Source organism: Cyrtonyx montezumae, unplaced genomic scaffold, assembly GCF_038088225.1.
Source record: "Cyrtonyx montezumae isolate F1298 unplaced genomic scaffold, pur_monq_1.0 scaffold_7, whole genome shotgun sequence".
NCBI lineage: Eukaryota > Metazoa > Chordata > Aves > Galliformes > Odontophoridae > Cyrtonyx > Cyrtonyx montezumae.
The window spans coordinates 20258408-20274015 of NW_027072078.1; the positions used below are offsets into that span (position 1 = coordinate 20258408).

At 34.4% G+C, this 15608-nt stretch overlaps 1 protein-coding gene across 1 annotated transcript in view; it reads left to right on the forward strand.

Annotated features, from left to right (window-relative positions):
• The window catches only part of KCNH7 (potassium voltage-gated channel subfamily H member 7), a 195637-nt gene that overhangs the window by 107099 nt on the left and 72930 nt on the right, over positions 1-15608 (forward strand). The window contains exon 3 of the mRNA XM_065751023.1: positions 4200-4355. Coding sequence (XP_065607095.1) covers positions 4200-4355 — 156 coding nt within the window. The remainder of the gene's footprint in view (positions 1-4199; positions 4356-15608) is intronic.

The window sequence follows — 15608 nt, forward strand, 5'->3', positions numbered from 1 at the left end:
TGTGGGGAAAGCAGAAAGTAGTTATTCCCAAAATAATCAAGATTATTATTAAATAAAAATTAAAAGAATCCAGCTTCCTTTACCTGTCCTTATAAAATTGTCATACTGCAGAACTCTTACAAGATTTCATGCAAGATTCATCCATGTGTTTCTCTCAGAGATGTTTTTGAAAAGAAAAAAAGACTGCCAAGCTCTGGAAACAAGCACCACCTCTGTCTTTAATTTCTAACTGCCTTTTTTGCTGTTTCTAGTAGACAAGCTGTTGTTGGTTCTTTTTTTCCTGCTTAGATTCCCTCTCACCTTCAATTTTAAATAAACAAAAATCACTATGGATTGTATCGGTGCCTACACTGGATTACATGTTCATTGCAGCAGTACAAGATTATCATAAGCCTAACAAACGCTGACATGAGGTCAGCTCATCCAGAAATATACATATGCACACAGAGGATGCACTCAACATCTATCCATAGGCTTAGTTGTCCAGAGGAGCTCTAGGAACAAAAAAATAACTGAGAAGTCATAAATGCTTTGGCACAGAGAGACAAGATTGGTTCCAAAATACATTGGAACCACTCTCAGCCACAATTAAGTCAGTTCTTAAGTTCACACTGAATCGGGGGAGTCCAAATGTTTTGGTGGTGGAATGCACTTAGCAACTGTCAGACTCATTCAATGCAACAGTGTGGTAGAGTCACACAGCAGAGCCACGACAGATATTCAGGGGTTCTGGCAATACAAAACATGGGGGCTTCTGCGGAATGAGGACAGCAACCTAGATGCAACAGTATCTCATCTTTCAGAGATCCTTTGGCATACATAACAGCCTGTGAAAACGTTGTCAGGAAGGTTGAATCATAACAGTTGTTTGGGATGGGTCATTTTTCTAAGTTTGTCTTTCACAGTCTTGAGTATGAGAATGCAGGTCCTTGTAATTTAGAATGCCTTCACTCTCAGATTATCGTATTCTACTCCCTTAAATGCTCATAAATTGAGCTATTATGATTTAAATAAATGACTGCTGTTGTAAATAGAAGATGCATCCTAATAAAAATCTGTCCTAAAATCCTCTATAGGAAATCACTGGAGAGGTAAATACATTTTATGAAGCAGATAAATTGATTTGATGCGCCTGCTTTGTATTTCTTCTCTGAAGCAAATCAACTTTAAGCGCTAAGTGGACTTGGCTTCCCCATAATTGCTCGGATATAAAAAAGATATCCTTACATAAACCAAGTATGCCCTTATTTCTTAAATATTTGTCACTGATACTTGTGCCTTGACAGTCATTCTTTTCTGTTTAGTGAATGTGTAACTACAGAATTAGTACAACACAACATTTTGGGAGCACAACCTTTTCTTCAGTTATTGATATTTTCCCACTAATTTAACTAGATGAAAGAGTGGTCTTTAAAGTGCCATACACAAAATAAAACAGGACCTTATAACCATGGAATTCAAACTGACATAAACATTCCCAGCTTTCCCACTTTATCCCCTCCAATAATTCTACCAAGAGACCTTAACGAATGTTTCTCCAGAAAACTCAGAAACATTGCTACATATTAAATCTATTAATTACAACTGCATAATTTCCATTATTGTTCTGATTACATTATCTGTGTCCTGCACCATTATGTAAGAAATAAGAATTTTAGAAACTTCACTATAATCTTTATTGCTTATCTGAGTTATTTTTACTCATTAAATATTTCAGTATAAAGGCAAAATTAGGTAAGCACTGGAGTGCAAAGAGCAATTGAATGACAGAACGCAAGCATATGAAAAGATCTTTGCTTCTAAACAAACTACTACTTAGTATTTTATTTAATGCCATCAACTTCAATTACTCAAAGCCTGTCTTTTGATTTTGCTAGTAGTTTATCTATACACAACTGCTACATTTCAATCACTCTAAGGTTTTCCTTGTTATTTCATTCTTTCTTCTTGCAATTTCAATAGAGATCATGGACAAGTGTATAATCACTTCTGTACTATAGACAAAAGCCAACAGCCACTCTAACAAGCATTGCATTTTGCTCAAGTTGTGAAATTGTAATGTAAATTGTTTGCACAACATATACATTCTCTACCACTTAAAAAGTGCAAGTGCCTTGGAATAAAACTTTAGGCTAAAGAGCTACACTGGGCTCACTAGTCTGGTTGTGCAGTCAATCTTCAAAGGAAGAGTATTGAATGGATCTTGCCCATTGCATGTGCCCCCAGTATTTCAACGTACAGCTTCAATTTTAACTCCGGGATCTTCGGAGCATGTTCTTACCTCGTGGACTGTTAAACAGCTTTTGTGCCTGTTCACGGATGCAAATCCCTAGGTCCAGTACAAAAGAAGCTTGTAAGTGCTTGAGAGCGAAATTTTCTACATAAAAGGGATATGCTGCTGTTCTCAGCACTATGGGAAGCATTTCAGAAGCTAAAATATTTCTGCCTTCGAACGGCAGGAAGGTTTTAAAGAGTTGTGTGGCTCATTTGCAAAAGCTAATCAACACCTCACCCACTGGAGTTCAGCATTCTTCAAATCCAAATGCTCACCCCAGCCTGCTACTACCTCCAATCCTTTCTTTGTTCGAGGTAGAGGTTTCAGGCTGGGGGAGAACTGCTTGATTTATTAAACTGCATGTCAAAACACAAGCTGCACCATGAATTATTTCAATTTTTTCTAATGCAATTTAGCTTATCTTTCCCAGTGATTAATAAATACAATTTCGAATGTTTAAACTCTATATGTATTTTTATTAATTAGCTGAAAAAACAGCGATTACTTCTAAATTCTCTCCAGACCCTCTGTTTAACCAGTCTATGTTGCAATGCTTGGCCTGAAGCACTTCTATTTTTAGCTCTAATGGAACAGTCTTAAATTGCCTATTTTCTGTTTACTAAAGTCATTGAGCTTGTAACCATGGAAACTGTCGCAAGTGCCACAGCTTAACTGTTTTATTAAATGGATTGAAGGCACAGCTGCAAAACTTGAAAGGCCAGCACATCAATGTTATACATAGCTCAAACTAGCATATATTCCATATACTAAACACAATGAACCAGAATCTAATCTTTGCTATAACGATTTAAATGTTTATCTTTTTATTCAGTAGCATAAAAAAAGTGCAACCTAGACTGGGATCTGTTTTTGTCTGTAACTGTCGGTAACTGTAACTGTACTGCCTGTCAAGTTTCAGTGATTACTGCATTTGAATGGATAAATTGCAAATGATGCACATTAAGCTAGTTCACAGTTATCAGGACAAGACAATATCTCACAGTTGTGTTTGCACAAAGCATTTAGCTCATCATTGTATTGCTTATAGCAGTGACATTATTTTTGGAAATGCTGTATTCTGTTAGTTTTAAAGGGAATTAAAGCTAATGTCCTTGTCAAATGTATCTTCTTTTAATAGTTACATCAGAAAAATTAACACGAAAAAAAAACATTTTTAAATCTTTAATTAGGCATTCAAACAAGAACACCTTGAGTAGTAAAGGTGTTATTAACTTACACCTTCTCATTTCAGTGTAAGCAGGGTATACTGTCCTTATGCAAACAAGTACATTTTCTTCATACTTCAGCTTGGATATAACACAAACTAAATAATCCAGATAATTATTGAAAATTACTACAATTTAGAAGTCTTTCTTGTGATGGAATACAAAACTCTGTAAGATCAGACTGATAACAAATATGATTTTTAATGCAAACCTGAACAACATTATACAACCCCAAAGGAATGAGAGCTAAGAATAGTGATATATTTACACCCATAAATATTTAATGACTGATTCATCTTGTTGTAATAGAACCAAAAGCTCGAAGAATGTTTGACATTTAGAAGAATAGGTTTCTGCTTTCTTCATGAGTGTTCTTGTTGGAATGGTGCTTGCATTGCTACTTTTGGTGCAAAATGCTTCTCTATCACAAGTCTGTTTTATATTAACTGAAAGTAGTTATATAGACAAAGCAAAAATCAACATGTTAAAGAAGAGATCTTTCAGAAGAGTTAATCTAACAAATTATTGAAAGATATATTTCTCACAATGAGAACACATTTGCTTAAAGACTAGCAAGCTTTATGTTCAATTTTTAAATTCAAGGAAATATTCTTCAATATCTGTTGGTGTAACTGGAAATGAGACTTGATTACTTTTAATTCATTAATATATTTCTTCTTTTTCCCCCTTCTCTGCAGGGTCTACCTTCATCTGCAACACCCACATAATTCCAGTGAAAAATCAAGAAGGAGTGGCAATGATGTTTATCATTAATTTTGAGTATGTATCAGATGAAGAGAATGTTGCATCTCCTGAGAAGTGCAACCCAATATTGCCATCCAAACTTGTAAATCGTAAGTAACTCATTGAAAGTTCTCTGCTTACCTCTACTCTTAGCTGAGAGAGTAACTAACCTGAGCAATACTAATAACAGAGAAACAGTCCAATTGTATTGCTTGATTAATTTAAATAGAATTAAAATAGTAGGAAATTGCACTAAAAAGTACAAAAAATACATTATAATGTAGAAAAAAATTAACTTTAGCCTACACTAAACTGAATATTTTCTTTCCTAAAGAAAAAAAATAGTTGGAAGATTTTATTATCTTTGATTAGCAAATGCTAACAAAAGTTAAAGCAGAATAAAACAACTTTATTTTGTCAAACTGAAGTATTGGATTAAAGGAAGTGAGTTTCCTTGGATAACCTTTTGTTTTCATTCATTCTTGAATGAAAGAATTGTCAAAGTTAGAAAAGTCCACAAAAGTCCACTTCTTTGATACTAAACAGTGTAGCTTTCTGCACCACTGCAGAAATATATGCAAAATCAGTGCTCTTTTGCTGACTTTTATTCACTGTGCTATTCTCCTTTGCAGCTCCACACACATGCTCTGCTTTCACTCTAAGAACCCCAAAACACATATACATCCTCATTTGTACAAGCTTTTAGTGAAGTACACTATAACATAGAATGTTAACACTCTCCCCAGAGTTTGGTTGGCTCAGCAACAGCTGGAAATGCCTTTTCACACTCTAATAATCTTTTATGTTAGTATGATAAAGGGACCTGGAAACTTAGTTTCCAAATCAACACTTCAGCTTTCTGTAGTTAGAAAGCAAAGCCAGATATAATCTGCAAGAACTGAGGGGAGAATTTTCCCCAGAGTAAGCAGTATGTGCTACCTTAAATGATGATGTGCTGTTATAATTTCAGTTACATTGAGTAGATCGTGAGAAGCAAGCCTTTAGCACTGCAGAACACTTACACCAGGTTCTTCCCATTCTTAACAATCTAGTCTTTCTACAATGTCTCCTGCATGAAACAAGTAAGGTTTCACTCAAAGCTCCATGACACCAAAAATTACAGAAACTGGCCCCAAAATCTTGCAGAAATGCTCAAATTTTTAAAAGCTTGCAGTTTACTTCTATAATTAATGAGGATTGCCTACAAAGCACTATTTTCATTTAGTCTGGAGAAAAAGCTGACTCCATCAGTCCAAATGGGAAAGTCAGTCCAGTTACAGCTGTATAACTCTACAAGGACAATAGATTTAAATTTAAGAAAAATTACTATTGATGGAACCTAGCAGATAAAAAAATATTGATAAACATCACATACTTCTATAAATACTCCTTGCAATAACAATTTAAAATTCTCAGAAATCCTCAAAATCTTGCTCTTTCACACTTCCTTTCCTCATTCTGTTCTTTTTAAATTGCTACATCTCTTAATATCTCAGGAAACCACATTTTGTTTACTAGTAAAGTTACTGTAAAAAGGCAGTTAAGGAATATCAGGGTAAAAATAATAAAATTCCATCAGAAAATAAATGATAATAAAAAATAATTACATGAAGAAAATCCCCACTCATGTTTTATTTCTACGTCAGGATGCCACATTATGTCACTTTGAATATTTTACTTCCTGGTTTAAAATTACACCTCCTGGTTTTATAGCATAGTAAAATTGTTCAGTTGCTTTGTGCTAACAAAGTAGAAGGTACAAAATAGATTGGTAAAGAAAAATAAAGCTTCATGTCCTGAAAAAGAGCTGCTTTCTGTCATGTGATACATCAGTATACACTTTAAAGTGTTGTCACTAACTGCAAAGTTAGTAAAGGACTGTAAAGGATGAGAAAAAAAGGTGACTTAAACCATTTTCTGCTAGTGGGTTCAGCCAGATGCCAGAAAATGTCATGGACTGGAGCAGGCACTTGGCTGCTCTTACTTCCACCTAGACACACGTTGGAAGAGCAGACTGTTATGAGGGCAGGATGGTGAAACAATACGCTACCCAGCCCAAAATTCCACTTGGTAGACAGGATTTTCAAGATAGAGGACAACTTTTTGTACAAAGTTTCCACAAAACTGAAGACATGTACAGGCTAATAACATATTTGAACTGCAACAAGGAACAATCTTGAAATTCAGGAAAGACACTCCATTTAGGCAATAAGTAGTCAATTTGTTTTTTGTTTTGTTTTGGTTTGTTTTTTTTGTTTGTTTTGTTTGTTTTTAATTCACTCATTCTCAGCATAAAGAAAATGCAAAAAGCATAGTCTAGAATGAAGTTCATTTTTCATCTTACTCAGAGCATGAAATGTCAGGTAAAGTAGGCAACTTGTTTTCATTGGATTACATACAAAATGAACAGTAAAGGGTACTGGTTCAGAGAGGGAAAAGCAAGAAACAATTCTCAAAATTCAGTAACCAATTTGGAAAATAAAAATAGAAAGGGAACAACCAGCCACATAAGTGCAATGCATCTCTGACAAACAACCAAGATCAGCAACAGCTAATGATATAAGACAAAAGATTTCAGATTGCATTAGCATCTACTAGCTAGAAGAACATAGATCATGAATGATTTCCTTCTAGAGCTTCTTAGAAAGAGTTCTCATTAGAATTTCTTTACAACATGAAAGAAAATGTCTACAGGAGAGATGTACTAAAATGTGAAAATGAAACAAACGAACAAACAAACAAACAAAAACCCAGCTATTTTCCTAATCCCAAAAAATAAGGTAACTCTACCATACTATCATCCTTTCACTAATTGATTTATTATGAGTTGATGTAAAATTTATCAGGTGTAAGTGGAATCCTTTTTCTAAAAGCATCTATCCTGCCAGACACGGCCTGCAGTTTGGAATGAGACCATTTACAACAGAACTCCCCAGGAAAGAAGGCAAATGCATTCAAATAAAAAAAGCTTTTCGTGCAATATGCACAGTGCAGTCTGTTTCTAAAGGCTTGTACATAGAAAAGCCAGCCTGCAATCTGTTAAAATGTCCTGTGAACAAATTAAATCCAAACGGAACACAACTGGCATTTGCTAGATCGAGCTCAGAGGCTGCACATAGTCCTGGATAGGGAGAAAATAAAAGACACATCAGTTGAATAATGACAGATACTTATTTGCGAGTTCTCTGGGACCTGAATCTTTTCTTTCGTGGCACCCTCATGGCTAACACAGCAAGGTACTGATTCACCATTGTGCCTGGCAGATTACACTAATAATAGATCATTTAGGAAAAAGTACACTAAATTTCCAGGAGTCTGATGACCACATTTGAGTATAAATAAAATTATTTCTAGTCTGGTACTCAAGAGCACCTATCTCATATGCAGCAACAGCCTGAATAGGCAGCAATGTGAAAAGTAAAGATATTGGCTTCACAAAGACCATGTAAAAAATCCTTTCAGCAGATCCTTTTGTTCCCTTTATTCTTTCTTGCAAGAATGTAACATCATTTCTCTGTGGTAGTCTGACTAATGGTCGTGTAATGAAATAGCGAAATGTTGCATAATGCTAGCATGCACTAAACCTATAAAGAACTACCAAATCAAAGCCAACTGCCTTTTCACTCTTCTGTTGCACTGTTACACTATTTCTGAGCTTCACCACAATTCTGTTTTTCAACAGAAAAAGGCTTGTGTTCATGTGTAAATCTCCTAAAAAAACGGGAGGGGGGGGTTGTTACATCTTACTATTTAAATTTCTAAACAATTTCATGCCATATCTATCCAATCTGTATATTCAGAAAAATGAGGAAAATTCTTATGTAGGCATAACTGGGAATGCCCTTTTCCAGTAAGGAAGCTTTTGTACAACATGCAGTTACAGTGAGACCAAAACTGATTGCTGCTATAGATGTCCATTCACCATCCAATTCCTCTAACTTCTGTCTCATTTACAGATATGAGAATTCTATTCATTCTCATTCATGGTTTTTAATAACCATGTTTGATTTTTTTTTTTTTGATGTTGCCTTTTCATTGGTCATGTAGATGTTTATAATGCCAGAAATCAAATTCTGTAAACAAAAGTAAAAACACAACTTTATCCCACTTCACTATATATATGAAATGTTTAAAGTTATAAACAACTGCTTTTTAAACAATATGATAAATATTTAGCATATTGAAGTGGCAAGGCCAAAATTTTGGAGCTACATAAATCCTAAAATATTATTTATTTGTACAAAAGCAACTAGTTATTACAGGCTGTTCTCTGCCACAGTTGATAAGTTAACATTTGCCTGAAATTCACTATGAACATAAAAACTGAATCCCAGAAGCGTTGATCATAAATTGGGAAATGTCTTGATTCATGAAGAAGTTATATAAAATCTTCAACTCATGCTGAAATAATGAAGATATTTAGCAAAACACTTCTAGAAAGAGAACTTGCTCCTTTTAGATTCACTGTTCAAAGAAAAGAAACCTTTCTGTAGATATTCTACAATGAAAAAACTCAAAAGATGTGTTTTTATCCTAATACAGCAAAAAGCCTTTCTACTAGTCCACAAGTCTACTAGTAATAGTTGTTAACCAAAATAATCCTAAAATCAGTTAATAATTCCTGTAAGTTACGTTCAATAAACTATTTTTCAATTAAGTATTAAAACTAAGATAATTTTTGCATTTAAATATTGCTTTTAAATCATCCAATCTGTCTGATTTTATTCCCATACCTGGCAAACATTCCAGAGAGTAATGTTCAAAAACTCCATGAATTAGATGAATGTTTAAATTAAATTTTAGTAATCAGTGGCATAAATTAACCGTTACTCCCAGCATTTGATTCTGTTCTCCACTGCTGTGAAATATTGTATGCCTGTAATGCTAGTCTAATAACTGCCAAAGATCAAAATCAATCATGACAGATTAAAATCTTCCCACTCACAGAAAGTCACAGCTCTGAAGACTTCTATATGAAGAATGTAGTCACAATTTTTCTATTCAGAATAGACTCTTTGTGGAATTACAAAGTAATAACATGCACAATATGAAAAAATGTCTAAGGACTCCAGGTCCAAATTGTTTTTATTTTCTGCCCCACCTAGAACAAACTGTATTGAGGTTTTAGTGACCTGTAAGTACTTTTAACATTTTTACTCCAGTCCATAATAAAGCAAAACTCCCAGTAATACACAGACTAAAATAGCTAGTCAGATGAGATAACATTATCACAAGTTCTATTCATTTAACTTCCAAACATTTGGACTCACTTGAAGAACTAAACTATAAATTAATATTGGTTCCCCTATACATGTTTATTACCTGGGAGAATGCCCAGAAAGTTATTTGATTAAACACATAATCACATTTGGTCAAAGACTGTTATTTGGGGATTGCTACATATCCAATAAAGGGCTACTTTTTCTACAAGGTTGAAACGAAGAAACATCGTTAGTACTAATTAGTAAAACTTTACAAACAAGATCCTCACAGTTTAGAGCTCTAATTTGGCTCTGTACTGATCCTAACAATTCACTGGAGTTAAAACAATCACAACTGAAATTCAAATAATGTATTTTAAGTCAAAGAATGAACTCAAAAGACAGACTTTTTCATCTGTTCATGCAGAGTACCTTGCTGTATGAGTAAGCATAGCAGCATAGTAAGAGGCAAGCATATATTTTTTTGCTAAACACTTTTGGACAATAACGTTGTCATGAAACATTGTTTACTCTTTGATGCTAGGCACTTGCCACATCAAACATAACAGGTAAAAGAATACTGACCTCCTGACCTTGCCCAAAATATGCTGAGAAGTTTGTACAGGGTCTTGTTTTTAGCCACAACACCACAAGCAAATTCATCCTAAGTAAGAGCTAATCAAGAAAAATTGTGACTGGAAGAACAGAAGTTTCTAACTAGAAAACCTGTAGCATCATTCTGGCAACCCCAATGACACATGTTACTTGTCTCCAATGTAAGTTACAGTCAATGTTCAGTGCACTGAGACAGTATGGAACTCTTTGCAAAGGACTACAGCCAGACAACCATTGGCAGTAAAGGACAGAAGGACTTTTGGTACTTTCTCCTCAGAGTACTTCACAAACACCCAATCAATAAATCACATTTTAAGATAAATGGACTGTTTTAATTGTCTTTTGCAGGCAGAGAAATACTAGTGTGGTGGCTAAATTTATTTACGGTGGTTATTTCAGGTACTCAGACTAGAAAGGAAGCCTTCCTAGATTCTAGCTGCCATAATTAACTGTTTGCACTATAGCCTCTCCCAGCTAGGAGCACAGCCTTATTGTGCTGTATCTTTTATAAATATTCAAAAATAGAAAGCAATATCTGCTTAAAGAGATCACAAACCAAAGAGAGGGAATGACACAGTCTTCCAGTGGAGATGACTTGTGTAGACAGCATGACAGAAAGAGCAACACAGTCTGACAATAAGCAGGCTGTGTGGAGAACCTGTAAACTTTTTTTGCTATTTAAATAGATAAGTAGTAAGTATGAGAAGTGAGCATGAACAGGATTCTTGGATTGAATTAGACTTAGGTGGTCTCCTCCAGTCCTATACTACAATTTTTTATTTTTTTTTTTAAACATATCTATTATTTCTTTTCAGGACATTTAAAAGAGGTCGGTATTGTGAAAAAAAAAAATAAAAAATGGAAGGCCAGAATAATAATTTTTGTAAAGTCATCTCAGGTCATAATGCATACTCTTAAGAATGTATAAAGACAGTCAGTTTCACATCACTCTAAGAAAAAAATCAAGACATTTCTGCTAGATCTCATTATGAATAATACACAAAGAACACATTTGTGCACTTAGTTAAATTTAATTAGGCATTAATCTTGAGAGAAATTAAAACATATCAGAGTATCTCAGACTAAGATGACTATAATAGAAAATCTTAAATGCATTTGACAGGCTCTCAGATGGACATTTATATGACTCAACATGGAGATTTTACTGGAAGTTAAGCAAACAAAGTACAGTTAAAAACAATGAACTTCACCTCCATAGTGCTTTAGTTCTCATGTGGAGAGTCCTGTCGTGGGTGCTGGACTATTTTAAGAAGCACAGTACATAGGCAAGCTGGGTATTTCAAAGACCCAAAAGCAATTGGCAGAAACAAGAGACGTAGTCAGAGTAGTTCTTCCTATGGAGAGGTGAAAGGTCTGAGCCCTACAAGGGACATGAAACTTCTCCGAGGTCATACTCTGAACAAGAGTCAGTGAAAAAAGCCTATTCTTCCTGAAGTGACTGCAAGATATTCAACTGTTTAGCAACTTCCTTCCAAACAAATATTGGCATTCTGTAGCAAAGCAATGCTCACTAAGAAATTAGATGTCCTGTTCCACTCTAGATACATTCACTTCAGTTGCCAGTATTAGCAAACCCTTAAACTTGGTAATTGGATACATATTGATCTATGTTACATAACTGAGTAATTTAAGAAGTACTTCTTAAAGGAATAGTTCTTAAATTTCCCAAATAAAAAGACAATGTACTTCTATAACAATTCTTCTGCAGATTATATTGAATGTGAATTCAGTCTACTTGAGTTTGCTTGTAAAATTGCGTGAAATTTGATATTCAACTCTCTTAATAGGCTGTTTATATTCTGAAACTTTTTAAGCTAAAGCTTTTTGTAAATCTAGTTTAATTGTATTTCAGATGGTAACAACCTTTCCAGTGGCTCTTCTTCAGGTAAACCTATCTTCTAAAATTCTGTCTACTAAAGCCCTTTTATTGCTATGTTCTGTTTGTACTGTTTCAATATCTCATTACATTTTACATAATTCTAGAAGAGTGCAAGTCAAAAAATGGCTCTTGCCCCCACGTTCTGAATACTTGTTTCTGCAAAACCATGGATATAACAACTGAACTATTACATTTAGTATAATTATATGAGATATAAAATTCAAATGCAGTGATTCTTCTCAGGTTATTATTGCTAAAAGTTCTTATATGAAGAACATAAAAATTTAAATGCATAAAAAAACATTGTGGCATTTAATAGTGATATATAAATTTGCTATTAAAACAAAGAGTTCTTCAGGCTTCCTGTTTCAGACAAAAACAACATTAAACATCATAGAGAAGTCTGGTAACTGATGATGAAGGACTGAGAGTTTAAGAACTTGATTTAATGCATGAAATGAATTATTTCTCCTAGCAACCAAAACTACCATAGTCACTGCAAGATAGTGTAATGTTATGCAAGCTAAATAATTATTTGCATATAACGTATATAGTGATACTTGTTATTTTGTTTCATTGCAATTATTTATGCTTTCTTTTTCAATTTTACAACAAAGCCACAAGAAGTAAAATCTGAGGATCAGAACTGTATTTTCATATCCATTTTCACAAAAATCAAGCAATTATAAACTCACCATAATGAATAAAAGGTGACAATTTTATCTGTATCAAAAAATGTGAATAAGAAGAGACAGTTAAGATACTAGTGAGTTCACATTCAAAGATATCACCATTCTTTCTTTTCAGAGAGATGCTGGGAACACCTAGATTCACTAGTGACACAAGAGCAGCACAGCCCTATACATAGCCAGAAATTTTATTCCTTTCAGATCTTATAACTTAAAAAGTTATGTTTTGTTAGGATACCTCTTAGGTATATTTGTAAACAGGAAGATCTTGTGTCATATTATTCTCCTAGTTATTCTAAACACTGCTTTTTAGGAGAAATACAGCCTGAAGCAAGCAAATGAGCTATCACCATCAAAGAATAAAATAACTTTCACTCACAAAGGAGCATAAAAATGACTGATGATACTGATAGAGTTGAAATGCAAGCTTAAATTTTAGAGAAAACTAAAAGAATAATTGAAATGACAAAATTCAAAACAACCATACCCAGAGGATTAAAAAAAAAAGTGTCTGAAGTAGCTGAGACTCATAAATTTAAGTTTCTAAAGTTATTAATTAGATATGTCTTCCTTTTCCTGAAGAAAAAAGAGACCCAGAGCATGAAGATTATTTAATGAGCAGAGTAAAAAATGATCCACTTATGTATGCTTCTCTACATCTGGGTGAAAAGGAACTGAAAAAAAAAAAAAGAAAAAAACGGTAATGGGTTTTTGCAGTAATTTTCTGTCCTTAGGCTAGCTGATCCCAGACTGAAGGCAGCATCACATGCCTCAGTGTTTTCATAGTGTACATTGAAGTACTTGCTGTTATTTTAGACTGCCAATGCTTAGGAACTCAGTTTCTCAAAAGCAGTTGGTTCCTTTAGCCTGTTGCCTAATTATCTGATTATATTTCCAAATCTTTCAGCTGAAATTCAATAACTGCCATGTCTCTATTGCTGTCAACCTGTAACCTGAAAATTCCTTGATACTAGTCATTCAGCTATCAAAAAAATCTTTCAAGAAAGAGCTGACTAGTGCTCCCTTTGTGAAAGGGATTTCATTCTTTGTTTTGAGTAGATTCTGAACAAAAGTATTGTAGAATTTACCCCTACTCTGGAGGAGTCTGTCATAGCTAACTCATCCTACCCACTCTTCTCAAGGAAATCTCTGTTTAAATTAGACTGATCTTTGCAAATATGCATGTAGAACTCCTTAGCCTTATGTACTGGAAAAGTAAAGTAATATTTGTTCTACCCTACAGCCAGAGCAGTCATACTGTGATAAAGCAACCTCAGAATTGATTGTCCCCTAAACTGTACCATAGTTCACATTTTGTTCTTGAACACAGGCAGCTCGGAGTTCAGCTTGGGACCTAAGCCTAAGACAAACCAAAGCATACCAGGAAACAGTTCTGAGAGCATATACACCTCACTTTATTTATCTTATGCAAAGTTTTTGTGCACTGAACTCTTCTGCTTTGTTTTGGGAAACTAACTCTGTTATGGGGCAGGGAATTTGCAGCCTGTGACTGAAGCTTGTAATAAAGGTTTTTTAGACCAAGTTTCCTTTCTTTCTTTTTTGTGCCATAAATTTCTCCAAGGGGAGACTAAATCTTTAAAAATTTCCAATTTACCATTTATGAGTAAAGCAAGATCGTTAGTTTGGGGGGGGGGGGGGAGGGAACTAGGAAAAAAAATGAAAAGTATTATTAATCAAAACGTTATTTTTTCTCAACTTGAAACCTTCACTTCTCTTTATTTCTTCAATGAAAATAGTGAAAATTTTAAAAACAAAGTAATTTTATAAAGACAAAAGCTTAATTTTCATCTTTAGAACAATACAATAGCAGCTTCCCAAAAATATGCTGGATGTAGAAAGCCAGCTAACTCTTAATAGGAGAGAACACATAAGTACTAGATTAATACATTAAGCTCACCTTATCTTTCTAACGTGGAATCAGATATTTCCAGATAGTTCATATATTTTCATTCAGTGCCATTCTTAAGGCTTGAGGCTATAGATTTTTGTTGTATGTTCTACCTAGGGCAGTGAAGTTCCTTGTTTCTCTAAGAACTTTACATTCCTGGCAGAGAAATCAAGCCATGACAGACCCCAACTACGAAAAAATTTTCCTTAAAGATACTGCAGATACTTATGTTTAGAATTCATAGAACTTAAAGTATCTTCTGTCTTTTGTTCTCCCAAAATACAGGACAGAACAAAGTCTTTCAAAAGACAAGAAAAATCTATTTAAACCTGGGACTCTGTAGATAACTATGCCTGACAACAGTTCAGAAATGTCCCCACATATTGGAAGTGTTTTTCCAGGCTGAGTTCACTTTAGAAAGGGTTAGCTGACCTAGCATGGAGAATAAATACAATCAACTTATTACATCAGTTGCAAATTACTTATTTAGTGAAACAAGATTTGAAAGAAGGTGGAATGTAAGTCTGAGTCACAATTGCAGGCTTAACTGATTTTAACAAGCCATAGATATACAAATCCGACTATGCATTAAGAACTTGACAATCTAGTTTTCACTTTCAATAAAAGGTTAGATTTTCATGTAACACCATCTCTTATGAATATACAGATCTCATTACATCTCAAAAATCTTTCCATATTACAAACCAAAACAAATCTACCCAAATATCATATATACACAGTGCTGGCGTTGTCCACTTCGAACAAAAGACTTTACTTCATAAACATTATGCCAAGATGCCTCCACTGAGCACTCTGGTCTGTATTGGGACATTAGGCCTGGGGCGATGAATTTTGTTTCATGCCAACTTGTGTTACTACTGAGCTAAGCAGTGTAGCGTGATGTAAATTGGATTAATTCTGAATGGGCTTTCTGATGGTTTTAGCCATAGTACTGCAGGAGAGCACTCAATGTTCAATACATATAGCTCATTATCCCTAACCTGAACACTATCCCCCCAAAGGATACTCAAGTTAAAAAGGAAAGTGGG